This window comes from Copadichromis virginalis, linkage group LG17, assembly GCF_057382275.1.
Source record: "Copadichromis virginalis isolate Kocher_CV1m ecotype Utaka linkage group LG17, C_Virginalis_male_GT1.1, whole genome shotgun sequence".
In the NCBI taxonomy this organism is placed as follows: domain Eukaryota; kingdom Metazoa; phylum Chordata; class Actinopteri; order Cichliformes; family Cichlidae; genus Copadichromis; species Copadichromis virginalis.
In genome coordinates, this window is record NC_140634.1 from 16535855 (window position 1) to 16559049 (window position 23195).

At 40.3% G+C, this 23195-nt stretch overlaps 1 protein-coding gene across 1 annotated transcript; it reads left to right on the top strand.

Moving 5' to 3' along the window:
- The first annotated feature begins 1226 nt into the window (after positions 1-1226).
- On the top strand, positions 1227-23149 carry slc5a9 (solute carrier family 5 member 9). The gene is made up of 14 exons (XM_085437271.1): positions 1227-1610; positions 4132-4244; positions 4676-4747; positions 6117-6221; positions 6953-7117; positions 7208-7313; positions 9534-9614; positions 9870-10075; positions 12448-12583; positions 12976-13083; positions 14197-14347; positions 18188-18356; positions 19232-19447; positions 21741-23149. Exons 1-14 carry the CDS (start codon positions 1589-1591, stop codon positions 22050-22052), a joined length of 1962 nt encoding a protein of 653 aa, XP_085293397.1. The 5' UTR covers positions 1227-1588; the 3' UTR covers positions 22053-23149.
- The last annotated feature ends 46 nt before the right edge of the window (positions 23150-23195 follow it).

The window sequence follows — 23195 nt, forward strand, 5'->3', positions numbered from 1 at the left end:
TGGATACAGGTAAACAAAAATGTAGGCTGGATCAATTATGTTTATTACAATCAGCAAAGACACACCAATCTGACCAATACGGCCCTTAAAGCCCTAGGAGAACAGATGTCTGCTACCTCCTTAATGACCATGCAAAATAGAATGGCCTTAGATATGCTGTTAGCTGAGAAAGGAGGTGTTTGTGCTATGTTTGAAGATGTTTGTTGTACTTTTATTCCCAATAATACCGCCCCTGACGGTTCATTCACACGAGCTATGAATAAACTTGAAGCATTGCAGATAGAACTAAGAGCCAATACAGGTCACGGTCAGTGGCTAGACAAGTGGATGCAGGACACGTTTGGAAAATGGAAGGAACTAATTGTAGCCTTTGTAACAGTTGTAGCATGTATTATTTTGTTTTTGATGATTATTGCCTGTTGTGTGATACCCTGTGTACGCTCAATGATAACCCGTATAGCTACTAGTACAGCTACTTCAATGTATTTGCAATTAGCACAAATTGATCCTGAGGATGTGCCAGATGTTACCAATGATGTTCCTGATGTGTATATTGAACATTAGGCTGTGAACTATTACATTTTATGATTTGGTTTTTATATTATGTTATTACATTTGTGATTTTTCCTTTCTATTTGAGTTATTATTTTTAAAAATAATAAAAGAGGGGAACTGTTAGGTATTTTAGTACCATGGTAGCATTTACTGGATATTGTTTTATAGTGACATTATACAGGAAAACTCTGTCATTCAATAAGGCCCCTTTGTTTTAGTTATTTTTCTCTTTGACCCAAGAATTGATGTGTGAGAATCACAGGCTGGTACAAGGTTGAAATACCACAGAGATCACTCCCTCAGCTACATTAGTTTCTTAATCTTTTAGGAGACTCCTGTTGAGGCCAAATGGTTTGTTTCAGATTTCACTAATGAAAGAACTCTTCGTTTTGTGCCTTGAAAATATGTCGCTGAGATAATCACAATTGTAGCTGAACTAATAAACTACACAAAGGATGCTTCTTCACCCAAGGGCAGGAAGACGCTCCCTTATCTTGGTCTGTACTGGTTTAAACTGATAATCTGCTGTCTCATGAATTTTACCCTCTATATAAACTGTTGTACTTGTGAATAAAGTTGAGTCAATTTGGGAAGACAACCTGAAGCAGTCTCTGTTTTCTTGTTCTCCCAAGCTGCTCCCGAGCTCGTACTAACACGCTGAATGGCATGCTTGAATATTGCTTGAGAATATATTTGACTGTGTTACAGACTAAGGGACATTCTCTGCTGATAGGTGAAGGTACATTCTCTGCTGATAGACGTCCACGCCTCGAAGGAAGTCGATCCACGGATTAGGCCTTGGAAACCGTTTCCTTCAGATACGTATGTCTGTTGTCAAGATATAATAGCTAACCAGTGGAGTTTGACAGTCTCATTAACGAACTTATTAATCATTGACCAACTGAGTGCACAGATGCACATACCTTTGTCAGGTTCAGAGGAAGGAGAAACAAAACTTTCAGTCGGAGGATTCATACATATGAAAAACTAAAATAAACGTTGTGTGATCATTGTCTGGGAGAGTGGAATCAACATGTCTACCAGTTTTACAACAGGTAAAAGCTTTTTTGTTTTAATTAAATTTGTTCTTCTATATACAGAACGCTTTATTTAATTGGAAACAAAAATAGTTTTGTATGCAGCTTTGCAGAGCATGAAATGGTCAACAAAAATCAGAGAAGCAGCTTATGACACTTAAAGTTCAGGAGTTTTTTATACAGTTAATTTAGCTACTTTCAACCTCTACAGTCTGTCACCACAATAGTTTAATCTTTTCTTTAAAGACCTTTGACCGAGGGTTATTATAAGGACAATGAAACCAAAGAAAGCTGGAGAAAAGTGGAATAGATTCAAAACGATTACTTTTACCATTTACACTGTCTAAAGTACTGAGACTTCTTCAATAATATCTACCAACATTTTTACACACTGGTTACAGTCAAAGCATAGATTCATACAGTTCATCCACTTAATGGACTGCACTATATCATTTCCCTCAAAAAAGCATATTAATTCATTTTTTAAATGCAGGTATTTTACGTCTGTTTATTTATGTATTTATTCTTTTATTAGGGCTCACAAGCTTTCAAGCACCACAGAGTATCTACTTGTGTAGGAGTGAAAGCTGTCAGACTGGGTTTTTTAAGGATTTGCAAACTGACAAAAAGGCCTTTGTATAGCATAATTTAATACTGAAATACTTTATTCTGTGTACTCATAGGACTTTATCTACAAGCACAACATGGCCAGTTTGCAATTACCAATTAAAAATTTACTTTTACTTTTGATCAGAGGAAGTCAGAGTAGAGGAAACACACACACACACAGGCACCAGACGACAGCTTTGCTTTTGTGCTCAGCTCTCTCTTCAACATGACAGGCACAGCGTCCACACCACTGCAGACGCCACCCCAATCCATCTGTCAATCTCTTGCTTTCCCCTCACTTTTGAGCAAGACTGCAAGATACTCAAGTTCCCGTCTTTTCTGGCTGAGGACCATGGCTTCAGATTTGGAGGCACTAAGTGTCATTGCAATGCTTCACACTTGGCTGCAAACCACTCCGTTGTAAGCTGAAGGCCACCACTTGATGCAGCTAACAGAACCACATCATCTGCAAAAAGCAGAGATGCAATTCTAAGCCAACCAGACTGTAAGCCTTCCACCACCTGGCTCCGTCAAGAAAGTCTGTCCATAAAAATTATGAATCAAATCAGTGACAAAGGGCAGCCCTGGTGGAGTCCAACACCAGCTGGGAATGATCGTGGGGAAGCTGAGAGCTACCACATGGACCTCCCTAGAGAGCAAAGTGAGCATCCTCGGCAGGCCTCCCTTGACACCACACCCCAGACCACACCACAGATTGACAAAAGGAAAGAATTAAGGTATTGCAATGGCCCAGGTAAAGTCCAGACCCCAACTCGAAATGCTATGATAAGATCTTAAGAAAGCTGTGCATAAATGAATGCCCACAAACCTCAATGAACTGAAGCACAACACTGTAAAGAACATTGGCCTAAAATTCCTCCGATGTGAGAAGGTGACATAATTAAGGGGCCTGAAAAATAAATTAAAGCCCATACAGGTAAATAACGTAATTTAACCAAAAGAAACAAATGTACTGAAATTATATTTCATTAATGTAACTTTATCTAATCCATTCTGGTTAAAGTGGTTATGATCTGTCTATCTAAAAGAAGGAAATGCTACCCAGGTTGGTATCTCCTTTAAGCCCCAAGATGTTTCCAAGCTACAGATTTTGCATAGGTGCATAGACTCCTTTAGCGGTTGAATGGCTGATAACTTTCTTCAACTTAATGAGGAGCAAACTGAAGTCCTTGTTTGTGCTCCCGATAAATTTGTGCCCAAGGTTATGGAAAAATGAGGTCCTCTTGCAACATTTGCCAAATCTTCTATTAGGAATCTTGGTGTTACTTTTGACTCAGCTCCTGTTTTTATCATTTAAGAAACATTACCAAGCTGAGTCCCATTGTGTCACACTCGGAACTTGAAATTGTCATTCATGCATTTGTTTTATCTCGTTTGGACTATTGTAATTCTTTGTTCACTAAGTAAGCCCTCAGAATGCTGCTGCGAGGCTTCTGACCAATTCCTCCAAGTACTCCCACGTCACACCCCAGCTGCACTGGCTCCCCATTAAATTCAGAATTTAAGATTATGACTCTGTAATTCAGGGCTCTGCATGGACAAGCACTGGCATACATCAGTGATCTTTTACATCCATACATCCCCAGCAGGCCCCTGAGGTCATGTGATCAGGGCTTGCTGGTTGACCATCACACGAGGCTGAAAATGAAAGGTGACAGAGCTTTTGTAACTGTGGCCCCCAGACTCTGGAACTCTCTCCCTACCAGCTTGATCTCTGTGGACTCTTTAAAAAACAGCTAAAAACTCGTCTTTTTAAACTTAATTTTGGTTAATTTTTCTTTTTATGTTTTAGCTTCTGTGAAGCACTCTTTTATTTTTATCTTGATAGGTGCTATATAAATAAAATTTTGCTTTACTTGCTTTTACTTTACTCACCACACAGGGGTTCTGTTGTCTATTTTATATTCAGATGGCAGCCCCCTGCCCACCACTGCGGCTCCCAGCACAGCTCTCACTATGGGTGCTGCTGACATTGCTATTGTTGTTGTCTACTTTATAATTGTCATGGTGGTTGGAATCTGGGTAAGAAGAGACTAAACTAATTTCATATTTACATTTGAATCACTAAACAGTTTATACCAAAGCTAATTTAAGCTTGATTTGTTTGTTCCTTTATGTGTAAAACATACAAGAAAGTTCTGTACAAGTCCCTGCTAAACATGTTTATATAGAAAAATAAAATTATTTTTACATGTTTTTTTCTACGTGTTTAATTAACTATAGTCATTATGAGTGCATTTCTCCATTTACTAGAAAATGATTCTTGGATGTTCTACAGAGAGTTCATCCTTGCAAAAAATAAACAGATTTTTTTTGACCCAGCTAATTGAGTTTTCTGATGTAGAAATGTGCATCATGATTGTAAATGTATTTACTATATTTTGCACCAGATCAATCTTTGGTGTTGTTTTAAAACTGTATTATTCTAATCTTTTCTTTTGTCCTTGCTATAGTCATCAATGCGTGTCAATCGTAGCACTGTTGGGGGGTACTTCTTGGCTGGTCGTTCAGTGACTTGGTGGCCTGTGAGTAACAAACGATTGACTGTTGTGCATCATATAAAGCTCTTGATTTCAAATCGATTGTCACACGCCTGTGCTATGAGGACCCTGTACGACACACACACAGCCAATGTTCTAATGCAAGGGACTTTCTATTTACAATAAACAACAGACTTAAGTCAAAGTCAAATTTATTTGTATAGCACATTTAAAACAACAACTGTTGACCAAGGTGCTGTACAATTAAGATAAGCAAAAGAAATAAAAACATAGGGAGACATGATAAAAGTTAAGAAAAAGAATCATAACATTAGAAGATTTGAGTAAATGATAAGATATATAAAAGTAATACAAATTCATTCTGGTTTAAAAGCTGTAGGGCCTGGTTTGTTTGCAGTCATCATGTCTCCAGCTTAGCTCTCCTCTCCTCTTGGCCCGAGAAAAGCGCTGCCAGTCTCAATGACACTGCCCCTGAATCCACTGCAACACGGTAAAGACTTGGAATCTAAACAAAACCAAAAAATAAACAATATACAAAATGAAAATTTACAACATGAATTTAAATATATAACTAGAAAACTGGAAATCCTATGGAAGAGGATTGGGGCCACTGAAAAAAAGGGATGTCAGATTTCTGACTTTTTTCTCAGAATTCTGAAAAAAAAAAAGACATCCCGACTTTTTTTTCCAGTGGCCCCAATCCTCATCTGTAAAACCCACTGTCAATAGAAAATTGTTCTTAGTAGTCAGTATAGACTTTTAATAAAATAAGTTTGCATATGATAGAATACTGCATGAGGACCTCTTTATAACTCAGACTGTTTTTAGTTACCCGTTATCATGCAGGGAAGGAGCAGTACCTATTAGTGCTAGATAAGAGCTTAATGAGCAGTTTCACTTCGTGCCAGGTAGAGAAGCCTCTCCTGGCACACACACATATACACATCCACATTCCAATGTGATAAACGAATGCACCTACTTTTGTATATAAATAAAGACCAGAGCGGTAACAGAGCGCACTTCACAGGGCCCCCACTCCGATGTGAGCGCTCTGTGACCGCCCTTGCAAGTAAAAACTGCAGCATGTGTGTCTCCACTCTCTGACTCTCAGCTGAAGAAGTGTCTTTTAGAATAAATCTCTTGACATCCACCCTGGAGACTGACTGAAGACAAAACTTTGTTAAAACTAAAATAAGAATGAGAAATACTAAATTATAACATTTGATATTTCAAGTTATGGTAGGAATTGTGTTGATTTTCTGTATAAACTAAATATGACTAAAGTGCAGTCACAGGCTGTCATTTAAAAATGTTATTATGTAGTTGTAAGTATTTTAAGTAAGTATTCTAAAAGCTTTTGTTGTTATTGTCTATTATCTCTGTTCCACTACAGATTGGAGCCTCTCTGATGTCCAGTAATGTTGGCAGTGGTTTATTTATTGGTCTAGCAGGGACAGGAGCAGCTGGAGGAATCGCTGTTGGGGGATTTGAATGGAACGTAAGAGATGCGCACACACACTCAGACACCCTGTTGGGCACTGCATGCAGGATTTAAAATAACAACATGATCATTCAGTAGTTTCTTTGTAAGGACAATCATTTCATAATCAGTTTGTGATTCAATCGGGTGGCAATGAAGCTAATATGGGAGAAATATGATTTTTTTTCCTTCTTGTCCCTGGAAGTATTCTCAGTTAAGTATTTTGGATCAACTGAAGGGTTTTCAGAAAACATTTAGGACAACATGATTACAGGGAATTATAGTAGTCCAGCCTTGATATAAGACAGAACAACAATGAAAAACTATGTGTACATGCACCACAGAAATTATTCATTTAACTATTGCTTTCGGTTTCAATGCAACTTTTAAGAGTTGCTCTGAGTATTTCTACATCTTCATTGTGTTGGTTGTAACATTATATGTTTTGGGGTTTCTTTTTACACCAAAATCTGTTAAATCAGTTAACACTAGTTGACTATGAACAGGTTGTATTCAATTATCTAAATATGCGACTGTCCGAGCTGGATCACTGCAAGACTAAAGATTTAGATATGCTATGTAAATAGGGCGAAAACTCCCAGTAGACGCTTGTTTGGTACTTCTTCATTTATGCTATTTAAAACTTTGCAATGTCCAAAAGTGAAAAACATGAACAACTGTTATATTTACTTTTGACAATACAGACAATGGCTCAGTGCAACATTTTGTGTTTCTGTGTGTTTCTGTAGGCATCGTGGGTTCTGGTAGCTCTGGGTTGGATATTTATCCCCGTTTACATCTCTGCTGAAGTGGTAACAATGCCTGAATACCTGGCCAAACGCTTTGGAGGCCAGAGGATACGCATATACATGTCTGTTCTGTCACTTATTCTCTACATTTTCACCAAAATATCAGTAAGAGGGTTTTTTTTTCAAATACATAAATGATCTTAATATGATACAGTAGCCACATTACCTGTGTGTGCGTGTGTGTGTGTTTCCCAGACAGACATTTTTTCCGGGGCATTGTTTATCCAGGTGTCATTTGGGTGGAATCTGTATCTGTCTACAGTCATACTGTTGCTGGTGACTGCTGTCTACACTGTGGCAGGTAAAACACAAACACGTTTTGACTGTTTTTAGTATTAATGTTAAAAGTTATGTCAGTGCAAGCTTTCAACAGCATAACTGTTTGCCATCATTTAAAATAAATTACATCAGTTTTTTATCTGATGGGTTTTTCTGGACGAGAACCAATTTTTTTTTATCCCACATGCAGTATCCCAGTATCCCAGCAAATTTTGATTTAGTTAGTCTCTTGACCAAAATGTCAAACTTTTTAATCATAATTCTTTTTGGTTTAATCAATTTTTAATCAACAAAATATCACAAGACTATAATATACTATAGCAGGAATGATGCTGATGAGTACCAAACACAACACTGGAGGCATTAATCCAAGTGTCTAAGCAAAGGGCTTTCTGGAGTTAGTAATGAAGAGAGTCGACTGTCCATGGGATCGTCAGACACTTCTTTTCCACAATATTATACCCACCTGATGTAAACCACAGGGCAGTCAACCCCCCTTCCTGCTAGGGCAAAATGGCCCTCAGGCCTATGCTCCGCAGCACAAAACGGAGGGAGAAGTTAAGAGCAGGGGTTTCTCACGTCCCAAGTGGTTCCCCAGATACTGTACCTCCCTCCGTCCAGCCGCACACTTCTTTGTGTTGGCCATGTGCTTCACCTGCCTCAGGAAATCCAGGACCGCAACCACTGAATATGCTCCGCCCAGGTGTTACTATGGATGATGATGTGTTCCAGATAGGCGTCAGTATACAAAGTGTGCGGTTGCAGTACTCGGTTCATGAGGCGCTGCAAAGTGCCTATTTTTTCCTGGACTCTGCAGACAAGACAATATGCCAGTAGCCCATGGTCACATTCAGTGTTGTGAAAAAATGAGCTGTGCCTAACCAGTCCAGTAGTTTGCTGACCCCGGCGCATGGGAAAAGCAGACGTGGGGTCACCCAGCAGCCACGGTGCAGAAGCCACAGGGGGCTGCAGTGACGATCCCGCAGGCGTGGAGACAAACAAAAATGGACACTGTACACACACTGACACTCGCCAAACATACTCTATACCCCAGGTCCTGGCACCATTGCCCCCAGAGGGGCAATCCGCCCCAAGACCCAGGAGAAGTTATCCTTTTCCCTGGGGTGGGGACAGTCCTGCAGCAGCAGGGAGGCCCAGCATCCCAGAACCCAAACAGATGGCCAACTCCTCCTCCCAGCCCCCAGCCCCCTGCCCCGATGGCGGAGAGAACGGGAGTGTGAAGACCCCATACCTCTCCCTCTCTCTCATGTGTAGTGTTGCTGCGTGTTGTTCTAAAGTGCATTTAAAACATGGGAGGGGCTGCCAGAGAGCAGCAGGTGACACCACGGCCTGAGAACCCTCAGTGTCTACATGCATTTAAATTGAGAGGTGGGCAACAGAGGTGAGGTTGAATACACAGACCATCCTCTGGACGCCGTATAGCACGCCCACCCCCAAGGCCCTATATGTATGTGTTATGAGAGTGTGAGTAATGTGGATGTCTATGTTGTGGAATAAAAATGAGGCACAGGAGGCCAGAAGGTGACAGAGGAGGAATCCCTCCCCTGCACCTTGGTGACACACCTGTACCCCAAGACACTGCATGTGTGGGTGGGTGTGATGGAGGCTGTTTCCCTCTGTTACTAACATTCAGGAAGTCCAGCAGCCAGTTACACATGGGGGTGCTGATACCCAGGGAGCTGAGTTTCCTCACCAGCTGCTGGAGAACAATTGTATTAAATGCTAACTTAAAGTCAACAAGGGGTGACGATAAAACATTGTCATCTACTGTTTTTCAAAGTGTCTGTAATTATGATTTTAAGGAAAATGAAAATGTTACCATGTTTGTTCAGTGCTCAGAGTGCAGTTTGTATTTAGTAACTCACTGTGACAGGAATGATGGACCCGACCACATATTTTGCTCTTTACACACTTCTTTATTCCTGGTTGCTGCTCTCCCAACAATTGGCTGCAGCATTTCAGCTACAGCCACACGACAACAACAACAGCAACATCAACCTCAGGTCCTGGCACATTTGACATAGGGTGATGAGCTGATCGAGCTCAGGTGTGTCAGCCTCCCCCACAGCCACGCCACAAACCACACCCCGCCACACTCACCTAGTTCAACTGTTTTTGAAATAAGAATTTGTTCAATTATTTATGTTGAAAACGGTCTAAATAACACTATTACCCTAACACAGACAATCTGACAATAATATAAAAATCTGTATTTATGTAGGTGGTTTGGCAGCTGTGATCTACACTGATGCTCTCCAGACTTTGATCATGGTTGGAGGAGCTTTTGCCTTAATGTTCATAGGTATGGTACACAGACTTATACAGATACACAAACACAATCATGGGTTCTTAATTACATGACTTACATAGTACTGAAAGTTTGGATTAAAAGGTGTTATTGGCCGAAATGTTTCAAGTTAAGTATCAATCAAAAAATAGAAAACTGTTTCTTTGCATCCAATTATCCTCACTGAAGGCTTCCACATCTACATGTCATAATATTTATTAGTTAATAAGTGAAGTTATAAAATTGTAAAAGTCATTGTACATTTTCCAGCATTCTCCAAGGTGGGCTGGTATGAGGGCCTTATGGATCGTTACATGTCAAGTATTCCCAATGTGACTGTTCCCAACACCACCTGCCACTTACCCCGTAGTGATGCTTTCCACATGTTCAGAGACCCTGTAACAGGGGATTTACCCTGGCCAGGTCTACTGTTTGGGCTCACCGTACTGGCTACATGGGTCTGGTGCACAGATCAGGTGATTTGATCTACACTAAAATTCAGCATGGTGTAGTAATGTTATTGTAGCGGCACACTGCTGTGGGAATGATCCTGGAGGTGGCGGTCTCAAAAACTGATAACATTCGTCTTTGTGAGTCTAAAAAATATGTCCCAATACAAATAAATAATGCAACTGATTTTAATTCCTCAAAACACACCTTGAACTCTTTATAACATTCTTCCTTCTCAGGTTTGAATGTAAATGACAAAAGGCAGCATTTGCATACTTGGTCAAAAATGAGTATTACCTGCTATAGCCAAGGTAATGCCATCCAGAGTCTCTAGAGCAGCATATCTCTAGTTAGAGATATGCTGCTAAGATATTTAGGGCAACCTCAGTTTTAACAGTTTTAATTTCTAACAAGTCAGTGTACTCTTAATGCCAGTCCCAAGCTCAGATAAATGGGAACAGTTGGATCAAGAAGGGCATTAGGCATAAAAACATGGTCAAATAAAACACGCAGATCATCTATAATGAAATTTCTATGCTGGATTGGTTGTGGCCCAGGTTAACAATGTCCGCCAACAGGGTGCCAGTGGAAACTGTGCTACTGTTGGCCAAAAGAAAGAGGTGAAGTGGAAGAGGCAGCATGAGTAAAGAAAAGTCACAGATGTGGAAGTGAGAGTAGAAACTATAAATTCAGGGACTATAGAATAGAATAGCCCTTTATTGTCATTGTACATGTACAAGAAAATTGTGGGTGCTCCACACCAACTGCACCACAATAGAATATAAATAGTAGACAGGAGGAATAAATAGCAAATAGTAAATATATATCATCAAGAGGGATATATATATACAAAAGAAGAGAAATCTATAAAAAGAAATAAGAGAAAGGCACACATTAGAGAACAAAATAATTGCAAAGTGCTCAAAAGTGGTGCAAAGAAAAGACTTGCTCTGAGTATAGATTCAGGCTGGTTTGTGAGGAAATCTTTGCCTGTACTTCACTCGTCTTCCAAAGTTTTGGGTTAGGAAAAACTAGCTGGAGGCGAGCATCATCTGGTTATGTTTTAACAACTTTTGAGGGGTTTATTTACTGAGTGGGGTGTAGGCAGAGGAAAGAGTACAAGGAGACTTGGTGGTGGAATGAGGAAGTAAAGCAAAGTATTCAAAGGAAGAAGTTACCAAAGAAAAAGTTGGATAGGCAGATGAAGAAAGTAGACATGAGTACTGGGAAATTCGGCATACCGCACAGAGAAATGCTTATAAGGAGTTGTATGTGATACTAAGGAAGAAGGAAAGGACTTGTATCCGTTGGGTAGCCAAAGAGACTGAGCTGGAGCAGACATGTAAACGGTTTCATTAATTAAGGATAGAGATGGAAACAAGTGAACAGAGTTTTTTGAGGAAGAAGGAGTACTTTGACGAGCTGATGTAGACAATGAGAGAGAGAGGATCACAGTCATTTTGTCCCTGTGTTACAACACTAAATATGAAACACCCCCTCCCTTTTTTAACATTAAAAATTTCGGTGAATTGCATTACTTATTTGAATTCAAACATATTTTTTAGACTCAAAAAGTTATTTGTTATCCGTTTTTTGAGACTATCACTTGTGTCAAGTGTCATTGTCCATTAGTTTTTGTTCAGTTATCATTTTGTTTATGTCAGGGAAAAAAGATCATCTACAAAGACTATGACAAGAATTATTGGTCAATACAATTAACAGTGTTTAACTGTATTGTAATGTCATTTTTGAGACAGTGTTGACACTTCACAAACCAGAAACCACAGCAACATTTCAGAAAATGCTATAACGAAAAACAAAACACAACAAGAATATACAAAAGTACATTATCTGAACTACAGTTAAGATACAGGGATGCATACACCTGTAAAGGCCAGCTTGCCAATAGTTACTCTTAATCATTAACCAACATTAATAAAAATGAGAACTGATTCATATAATCATGTCTGTGTTCTCTACTAGCCTTATATAACTGGGCAATGACAGATAACCCACAAGCTAGGCAGCTGAAAATCACATTTCCCCTTCTGAATGTGATAGACTTTCACTAAACTTTTCAACAGCTTGCTAATGTTACCAGCTTTATGAGACCTGATGCATTTGTGAGGTTTGCACGCACTGACTGTAGAAGTGTAATCACATTTTTGAGTGTTTAGTTCTCTACTATTATCATTAAAACTAGAATCTGTGTGCACACACACTTGCATATTTTAATACAGTATTTATTACTATTACTTATATTTGTGTTACTTATTGTGTATAAATAATATAGAAGGTTTGCAAATGTAAAGTTGAACATTACAAAAGTACAAAATGTGTAATGCAATGATGGATAAAAATGATTATATGTTTATGCTGGTGTGTGTTTTTTCTTCAGGTTATAGTCCAAAGGTCTCTGTCAGCCAAATCTTTGTCTCATGCTAAAGCAGGCAGCGTGTTGGGTGGCTATCTCAAACTGCTCCCTATGTTCTTCGTTGTGATGCCAGGAATGATAAGTCAAGCACTATTCCCAAGTCAGTAGTATACCTCTCAAAGTGGGAATGTTATATGACATGTTTTTTAATATTGTTTTATATGCATACTTATATAATACCATTTTGATTACCTTGATATTATTATATATATTATAACAGATGATGCATCTCTTATTATTGTTATTATTGGTTTAAAGAGATTGTTTGCAACTCCTTTTTCAACAAACCTACACTATGACACCATTCTAAGCAGGTCTCCACTTAACTTTACGTTGGAAAAATTATCACATTTTTACGTTTGTTGACACTTTCAATTCATGTTAATGGAGTGGGTAATTGTAGGTAACACATCTGTGGTGTTTTGTCTCATTTAATATAAACTAAATTGTTATTTGTTTCAGCCCCACCTTTGTTTTCTTCTTTATTTGTAGATGAGGTTGGTTGTGTGGATCCAGATATCTGTCAAAGTGTGTGTGGTGCTTCAGTTGGTTGCTCTAACATTGCTTACCCTAAACTAGTAATAGAGCTAATGCCTGTGGGTAAGACACACACATACACACACACTCATTTTGATATCTTAGTGAAGACATCTAAAAATCAAACTGACATAATGCTTTCCCTACCTGCTTACCCTAACTCTAACTATCAAAAAGGAATGCTTAACCCTAACCCTTAGCCTAAACCTTACCATAACCTAATAGTAACCCTGACACTAAGAACATATTTTAAAATTTCAAAACCGTGAGGACAGGCACTTTCCTCACAAGTGACTGTTGGTCCCCACAAGTATAGTAACACACACACACGCACACACACACACACCTATCTATCTATGTATGGCACAAGAAGTAAGAACATTTTTGTTTGCTCAGTTATATCTGTGTTTTAACAATGCCTCTTGGCAAGAAATCTTAAACTGTTGAAATTGTGTTTATTTCCCCTTAAATGGTGCCACAATTGTAGGGAGAATGTATTTATGGATTGAGCAGTAGAATCAAACCCAATCTTCTCTGTCAATACTAAACAGCTTATTCTGCTATTGACTCTTCTTTTGAGCTTCTGGTACCCAAGATGCTGACAATCAGGTGTGCGACTGGTGCCTAATTAAAAGCAACTGTAAGCAGGGACCCTGCTACAGCACTCAGTTAGTGCCTCCTCCAAGCATGCCACATTTGACTAATCTCAATAGGGACCGTACCAACCTGGAGCTGGTCTTCCATAGAACCAAGTTCAATTCGATTTATTTCAATTCTTTTTAAATAGCACCAAATCACATCAGCAGTCACCTGCATGCTCTTCATTATTTGGAATGAGCCCCCAGAACCATCTCTAAATTGAAGGCCAAGTTTCATGTAACGGGCGATGTCAGCTACAGGCCACATCCCAAGAAGATGGCACAACAGGAAGACAGTTTCCTCACCCTGTCAGTAATAGACAGTCTTTTACAGATTTGCAGTCAAGGTTTACAGAACAATATGGCTGATGGCTCTTTACTGAGATAATCCAGAACAGATCTTGATGCCTTGATGTTCTCAGAGATAAACACATGCATTAAGAGAGTTTATAAAAATCTATGTTCTTCTTCCATGGCAACAACTGACAATAAGCAGATTTTATAAAAGGATGTGCCATCATTTTTTTCTTCTTCACAGGACTTCGTGGTCTGATGTTGGCAGTGATGTTAGCTGCTCTTATGTCATCCCTGACTTCCATTTTTAATAGCAGCTCTACTCTGTTTACACTGGACCTCTACCACAAAGCCAGGCCTAAAGCTTCTGAGTTGGAACTTATGATAGTTGGAAGGTAAGATTGACAAGAATACCTTATATGCTTTGGAAAACCAATACAAAACTCAGATGTTCTACAACATTAATACCAAAGCTATACTTACCCTAAATACAGTTTTCAATTGAGCAAATTAGTAACATGAGGTTGAAGAGCCCAGATGTCAGAATTGGTATGTGGACCTACAAACAGATTCAAATACAGGAAGCAAAAGTAAGATGTTCTCACAAATTTTATTGAGCGACAGAGTGTAAAACTAAGGCACAGGGAATGAATGTTTGGTGTGGAATCTAGACGTGGGGGATGGTGAAACAGATGGAGTCTATGGCTTACTTGACTAGTGGAGTGGCAGTGGCAGTGGGGGAGGTAGTGTTGGCTGGGTGAGTGTCCGATAAAGTGGAGTGGAGTGAGTCCAACCTGAATGACCCAGAGATGCAGAGCTATGAATGTAAGAGAGCAGGCAGGTGGTGAATAGTGAGTCTGTGTGAGAGAGGCTGTGAGTGGAGTCCTAGAGAAGGTGACCAACGTCCAGGGGGGTATGCGTTCTGCAGTCAATGGAAGAGGTGATCCAAGAGGCTATAAGGGCACAAGAGAACAAGGTAAGTTTACAAAGAACTAAGCACTAGAGATAAAGGCGTCCTGCCACTAACATGTGGTTAGTCTACGAACTGGCGAAGACCAGATGTCGGGGCTGGTCTTAAATACTGCCTTAGGTTAGCCTGGATCTCCAACAGGTGCAAGTAGCAGATGTACTCACCATGGCTCTGCCCAGAGGAGGACACACAGGGACACCATGGAAAAATCCAGACGACTCACCTGGACCATTACAGTAGTATTAACCAGAGCCAGACTGGGTTTGGCTCCAAGGGCTGAACAGAATGTTTTCGAAACCTGGGAGGTGAACTGTGGTCCTCTGTCTGACACGATCTCAGTCAGGATGTCGTACAGGCTAAACACATGATCCACCAGGATGTTAGCCGTCTGGGATGCTGTGGGAAGTCTTTTTAGGGCGATGAAGTGCTCGGATTTGGAGAACCTGTCAACAACAGTCAAAATGGTCGACTTCCTGGAGGAAACAGGCAGGCCGCTAACAAAACCTAAAGCAATGTGGGATCAAGGCTGACTGGGAATGGACGATTGGTTGAAGCCGAACTGAAGGACGTTGAGTTTTATTTTTGTTCCGTGCAAAGATGGTGCATGCGGCCGAATAATCCCGGACATCCTTATCTAAAATCTCCCAACAGAAATGTCTTTTAAGTAATGAAGTGGTCGTACCTCTCCAGGACAGGAAAACCAGGTGGTGTGGATACAGTCCAGAATCACCCAATGTAACGATGATTAGCTGGTCTCGAGCTTGGATCTGGCTCTGACACAAGAGCTTGGCTAATGGCCTCCTCCACATCCCAGGTAATGTAACCAATCTTACAGGTGGGCAGAAGTATAGTTGCAATCTCAGAGATGTCAACCTCAACTATGAATGGTTTAGTGTCTAGGTGAATTAGGACTGGTGCTGATGTAAACAGATACTTCAATTTGGTGAAGGCGGCTTCAGCCTCAGGGGACCAGATGAACGGGACTTCAGTGGATGTGAGCTGTGTAAGAGGTGCTGCTACCTGACTACAGTTGCAGTTGAAGTGGTGATAGAAGTTGGAAAAGCCGAGAAACTGTTGAAGATATTTATGTTAGGTAGGTGTTGGCCACTCCTTAACTGATTGAACCTTTGCTGGGTCAGTCTTCATCTCCTGCCAGAATGTATCCGAGGAATGAAACAGATGTTTAGTAAAATCCACATTTCTCAGCCTTGATATATATCCTGTTTTCCAAGAGATGTTGGAGGACTGCACGAATGTGAACTTGATGCTCCTGAAGGAATTTGGAGAATATGAGTATGTTATCAAGATAGACGAAAATATTCAGAAAATCTCTGCGAACATCATTTACCAGTGCCTGAAAGACAGCAGGGGCATTAGTAAGACCAAACAGCATCACCAGATTTTCAAAATGACCTAGAGAGTATTAAATGTGGTATTCCAATCATGCTGCTTTTTTGTTTTACTTTATTCTTTTTTATGTAATCCTGCACATAGACATAGACAGGTGAAATGTGGATAAGGTAGGATCTAGGGAAGTTTGCATGTTGGGGTAATGTTCTCGTTGATGGCATCTGGTCGTGATCTTTTGTTTAGTAAGCATGGTATTTGTTTTGGGTAAGTTTGTTACGTGAGTGCATTCAGGGAAGTGGTGCAATCACCAAGACTCCGCCCACTTCCACATGTATGAAGACCAAAAAACTGTGTTTTTTCTGCTCTTCTTCACCTGATCCCAGCTGTGAGTGAACCATTTGAATGTGTGATCGTGGACTGTGTGGGCCCATTGCCTAAAGACAAAACTGGACATCAATTTCTGCTAATGTTAAAGTGTGCTGCTACACGTTTCCCAGAAGCTGGTCCACTCAGGAGGATTTCCGCACCTCTGGTCATTAATACCTTAACAAAGTTTTTTACTACCTTTTGGAGCTCAGGAATCAAACATATAGTGGCTAATGCTTATCATTCTCAGTATCAAGGAGCTCTAGAGCAGTGGCACCAAACCCTTGGATCAAAGTTACAGAAATACTGCTTAAACACAAGTAAATACTTGGATGAGGAAGTGCCAATGGTTGTGTTTGCCATACAGGAATCACTTTTTGGACACAGTCTGGGGGCATAATCAAAACTGATGTTCTGGATTATGTTTCAAAGTTTAGATAACACTTGCACACAGCCCTTTTAGTTGCAGGCCCTATCATCTGCCCAGGCCTCAATGTAACATCGGTATGATAAGACAGCAGTGTCCTAGCAGCGGTGTCCTAGTCCTTAATGTCACCTGGCAAGAAGGCTCGTTTCTCAGGACCTTAGGTGGTCAAAAAGAAGGCATGTGAACCTGATTATGAGGTTAAAGACCCCTGACTGGAAGCAACAAACCCATGTACCACAGCAGAGATGACATTTCCTCAGATGTTGCAAAACCGCTCGTTGTACCTTTGGCAACTGTATCAGCTGGTGACCCTGAGACCTCTCCAGTTCCCATCTCTTCCCTCATCTTTAAGGAGTTTAAGTTAAGTTTTCATGTTTCCGCTGTAGAGTGCTCTGAGTATGCAATGGATCTGAAACGGTTTAAATCTTCATTTTTATATTATCATCAGTTAAAATTTCAAAGGACAACATTTGATTTCTAGATAATTGTGCTATTAATAGTAACTCTGGGCCCCTGTGGAGTCGGACTAAAATAGGATTAAAAAAAGAAAACTAAGGAATCATTTAAACATATAGACTCCAAAAGTAACACAGGTGCGTAGCATCGCTACTTAACTAGCAACGAATTAACAAAAGGGATTACAGAGTGACGTTAGATGTTCTATAGAACTATAAGATGTTAAGATGTGTCTTGTTAATTGTAGTGATGTGGTTGTATTTTCTGTTGATTTAATGAACTGTCAGTCACAGTTTTAGCAGCAGAGCTGAAGGAGTCAGACTATGTAAAAAAGTGTACTGCGCCGACTCTGGCTCCAAAAGTGCAGCATGGCAGCTCCTGCAAACAGGAAATCTTGACTATCTTATCTATATCTTCCATCTTTTCTACAGTCATTGGTGGGGCTAGGTTAATCGAAAATTTTAAGTTGCCCTTTGGTGTGAATGGAAGTCAAATGGTTGTTTGTCTCTCTGTGTTAGCCCTGCACCAGACTGGCAATATGTCCAAGGTATACCACGCTGCTCGTCCTATAGTAGCTGGGATAGGCTCCAGCCCTCCATGACCCTGATAAGGATAAGAAGTAGACAATAAATGGATGGATAATAACAATAATGCGTGTGTTTTCAGGGTGTTCATCCTCGTCTTGGTGTGTCTTAGTCTGCTGTGGATTCCTGTTGTCCAGACAGCCAATAGTGGACAGCTGTTTGACTATATTCAGTCAGTGACCAGCTTTTTAGCACCTCCCATTACTGCTCTATTCCTAATGGCTATCTTTTGGCCACGAGCCAACGAGCAGGTATGTCTGCCTCTTCAGATTCAATCCAATTCAATTGTATTGGTCCCTGTGTCATTCTATCCCTTGCATCCTCTTATGTTAAACCAACTGACACCTTCACTACATTCACAAATGTCCTCTGAAGTCTTCCTCTTTTCCTCCTGCCTGGCAGCTCCATATTCAGCATCCTTTATCCAACATATCCACTATTCCAACTCTACATATCTCAACTCTAGCTTTGTCTCCAAACTGCTAAACATTTGATGTACTCATTTTCTAATCTTATCTATCCTAATCTTGTGATTGGAAGAGGACGTGTAGGATGGCTTTCATGTGCAAATCCATCCTCAGACTACTCTCCAGTGTGTGTGTGTGTGTGTGTGTGTGTGTGTGCCATTCCCTAGTCTTGAGATTCTTGCAAGTTGATATATAGAGATATGTCCTGTCTCCTCTTAATTTCATTTAGAGCTCTTTCGTTTTTTTAGTGCAGTCACTGTTGAAGTTTCCTGACGCTGTTACGATGATACCAAGGTTCGGGCCATGGCTGGGAGCTGCATTTCAGCCAGTGGTGTTCGAGATTTTTGAAAGTATCTGATTAACAGCAGCTTCATTTTTCAGCATGACAATGACCCCAAAAATACAGCCAATACAGTGAAAACATACTGGATAGAAAAATACACAATAGAACACCACCAGTCGTTGACTGGGCCTCTCAAATCTTCAACATTACTAAAGCAGTATGAAATCACTTTGACAGAGAATTTAAAAGAAAATAATAGATATGTAAACACAATTTTAAAAACAAGCAGAAACCTTAATAACTTGGGGTTTTTTTTTTTCTTTGCCAGTTCCAAATTATTCAGCATCTAACGCGTTGTGTATGTCCTCTGTCTCAGGGTGCATTCTGGGGTCTGATGGCTGGACTAGTGATAGGACTGATCCGAATGGTTCTGGAGTTCTCCTATTCACCTCCTTCCTGTGGTCAGCCTGATCACCGGCCTGCAGTCCTAGCTGATGTCCACTACTTGTACTTTGCTCTCATCCTGTTGGCTCTCACATGCCTCATCATTATTGCTGTAAGCCTGGCCACTGCCCCAATACCTAAAGAAAATGTAAGGAAAATTCCTTATATTATGATATTTTATTTATATTCTGATCTCTGGAGTGGTAATCAGAAGGTGTCTACTGAACAATATCCAGGGTTCATATAACATATGATTCCTGTTGCAAAACAAACGAAAGAAAGAAATGCAAAGGGAAAGTGTAACCAAGTTGCAGTTAAGAAATTCATTTTGATTATGTGGATTTCAACCTTCTTTTGACTGCTTCCTTTAGGGGTCACCAAAACAGATAATCTTGCTTTCATCTGTATGAACTATTGAACCCTTGAGGATTCTTAATCTACAGAAATTGAAGTTGCGAGATTTTAATACATTTAAGGCTGGGGCGACCGTGGCTCAGGGGGTTGGGAATCGCATCTGTAACCGGAAGGTCGCCGGTTCGATCCCTGGGCTCTCTGTCCTGGTCGTTGTGTCCTTGGGCAAGACACTTTACCCTACTGCCTACTGGTGTTGGCCAGAGGGTGCGATATAGCAGCCTCGCTTCTGTCAGTCTGCCCCAGGGCAGCTGTGGCTACAACCGTAGTTTGCCTCCACCAGTGTGTGAATGTGAGAGTGAATGAATAGTGGCATTGTAAAGCGCTTTGGGTGCCTTGAAAAGCGCTATATAAATCCAATCCATTATTATTATTGTTCATCACTGGAATCATCATGGGTTACTTTAAACATACAGACCTGAAAAAAATACTTGATTAGGTCTATACAAATACACTGACAGTATATAAGGCGCATACACCTGTGCACCTCGGACTATCAGATCATATCCCTCTCATTCTGATCCCAATGTATACACTGTGGGTGCGCATTGAAAGAACTGCAGTCAAAACAGCGCAAGACTATTTTGATCAAAGAAACTGGGAATTGTTTGCAGGTGAGAGTTATGTGGAAAACTGTGTCTGTTCAGTTTAGGGGTACATAGAGTTTTGTACTGAAAACAATACAACAAAAAGAACAATAAATCTATTTCCTCATTGAAAAGCCATGGTTGAACAGTAATTTTAGGGCTCTACTTAAAAAAAGGCATGCAGCCTTCAGGACAGGGGACAGACGAACCTACAGCACAGGAGAAACTCCAGAGAAGCATCAGGGAAGCAAAGCAAACCATAGAAAATGACAATCCCAGCGGTATGTCGAAGAGCTTTAAGGTACTGGTGGACTACAAGACCATCAGAATGCTGCCAGATGATGACGATGCTACACTGCTTGATATCTTGAACAGGTTCTTTCCCTGTTTTGACACCAGGAGAGGAGGGGAATGACTGGTCATTTAGCCAAGTAGACAATACACACTTGTCCTTCAACAGCATCAGATGAGGACTGTGTTAAAAGGCATCAACATCCACAAAGCAGCTGGTCAAATATCCTTGGACAAGATATTAACCCTAAGTTGCTCTCCAGTATGTGTGAATGTTAAATAGAAAGCACTCGTGTAGAAAGAGCATAGAAAAAAGTGCTCATGTGTAGTGAGCATGAGCATATAGTGAGGTTGGGGAGTAGCCAACTAAGTGGTGTAAGGAAAATGATCTAATCTTGAACACATCAAAATCAAGGGGATTGACTTCAGGAGGTCGAGGGTCAAGAAACTACATCTCTGGTGAAATAGTGGCCATTGTGGAGAACCGTAAGTAGCTGGGAGTCACCTTCTCTACACAGCTGACTTGGTTTACAAGAGAATCTTCTTTCCTAGAAAGTTGAAGGAGGCCAGAAGCTCGTGCTGAAGTTCTACGGGAGTATATACTGATGACTCATGCAACAGTGTGGTATGCCAGCTGTTCTGCTGGTGAAACGAAAGAGCTGCACAGAGTGGTGCAGACAGCAAAGTGCATTACTGGGATGGAGTCAAGGAGGCTGACGGTATCAGCAAAGACAGTACACTCCTGGGATATTCTCAGTTTGAACCGCTTCCATCTGGCAAACAGTTCATTGTTTCCATCTAGAGTGGTAGCTTCCACTACACTACCACTGTAAAGATGGCACAGAAATACTCAGACATTTCAGTACAAACAAAACATAATTGGCTCGACACAACCTTATACAGTCGTGTATAATGCTGCTATTTTACTTCTCTGTTGATTCTGCTTAAGTTTGCTACTAACTTTATTTTTATCTCTTAAATTTAAATAAGTTTAAGTTGTTTTGGTTTTTTACTTGTATTGTTTTGTCCTAAGAGAGAAAGCCAAACCAAATTGAATTGTACTATGTATAATTAAATTGAAATCATTCATGTATTTGATCATTGGTAATCTGTAATAATTGTTTTTCATTCGTCGTCTCTTTTCATGTGTAGCTGCATAGGCTGACCTGGTGGTCCAGACATAGTCTTGAACGGCGGATGGATCTCTCAAGTCTTCAGATCACCTCTGACCAAGTGGACTCTAACCTCAGCTCAGAGTCTGACCGATTGCAAGAATCCACTTGGAAGAAAGTTGTTCTGTGGCTTTGTGGTTTGTCTAGTTCACGCTCCGAGTCGGCAGCTCCAGTGATTCAAAGCAGTGAACGAAACTTCCTCCAGGAGAAGTCACTCTGGAGAATAGTCTGCGATGTTAACGCCCTGCTACTGCTGGTTGTTAACGTGTTTCTCTGGGGATACTTTGCTTAATGTGGTCATGAAATCTTGAACATGTTGTTGTTTTTCTTACTTCTTACTCTTCTTAATAACTTTACTTTTCTAAACTATTCAGGAAAGAAGTGGGACAGAAAAAGGATTCTCAGATATGAAACAATGAACTAATTATTCTCTATTGTATACTGTATACTGTATACAGGCGAGAGAGATACGATTGACATCCAGTTAGCTCATTAACTGCCTTTGTTAGCAAACAATGTACAGCTCAATCTGCTCAACTTGAAAAAATAAAATAGCCCTTTATTGTGATTGTTCATGTACAACAAAATTATGACATGAGTACAAGTGCATCTGACAGGTACAGTTAGGAAGTAGTGCAAAGGACTTGGTCTGAGTATAGAGTCTGTATGTGAGTGTAGGTTTTTTGCCACTGTTCTGGTAGACGTTGATCTTGGTTTCATCTGTCCAAAGAATGTTTTTCTCGAACTGGCTTTTTTTTTTAGATTTGTTGTTGTTGTTTCTTTTTAGCAAAGTCCAGTCTCGCCTTTCTATTCTTGAGGTTTATGAATGGCTTGCACCTTGCAGTGAACATTCTGTATTAATTTTCAGTCTTCTTCTTTTATATTCTCATTTATCCAGTATATCTACCATGCCTTTTATGCACTTCTGGACTTTTTCTGCTCTTCTGTTAAAACTATCTCAGCCATGCCACTCTAACTTTGTCCTTCAAACAAATGTAATCCAGTCTCCACCCTGAACTGACCTGAAACCCACCGGTCACTCCTACTGCACACCTCACCAGTGTTTCACTGTTCTCATACATGTTCTGCACTAGTCTTTCTCTATATCCACAATGACACTGGCTGTCTTTCGTCCAGTTTTCCTCCCCTCACAACATGGTGATGGCCGTCCATCCATGAGACTAGTTCTGTTGGAGGTTTCTTCCTGTTAAAAGGGATTTTTTTCTTCCAACTGTTGCCAAAACACTTGCTTATAAGGGGGTTATAGGATTGTTAGGGTTTTTCTATTTTCTTTGTATTATTGTAAGGTGTTTACCTTACGATATAAAGCCCCTTGAGGAAACTGTTGTTGCGATTTGGCACTATATAAATAAAACTGAATTGAACTCCCTTTGTCTCCGTTTGTCTGCAACCTCAGCAGATCAAAGGGAAATTA

What these genes read in the sequence shown, in the direction of transcription:
- slc5a9 (XM_085437271.1), top strand. Translation starts at nt 1,589, where the DNA reads ATGTCTACCAGTTTTACAACAG. An exon ending in ACATTTTCACCAAAATATCA is followed by an intron (nt 7,118 to 7,207) that starts GTAAGAGGGTTT and finishes TGTGTTTCCCAG; the next exon opens with ACAGACATTTTTTCCGGGGC. An exon ending in GGGTCTGGTGCACAGATCAG is followed by an intron (nt 10,076 to 12,447) that starts GTGATTTGATCT and finishes TTTTTTCTTCAG; the next exon opens with GTTATAGTCCAAAGGTCTCT.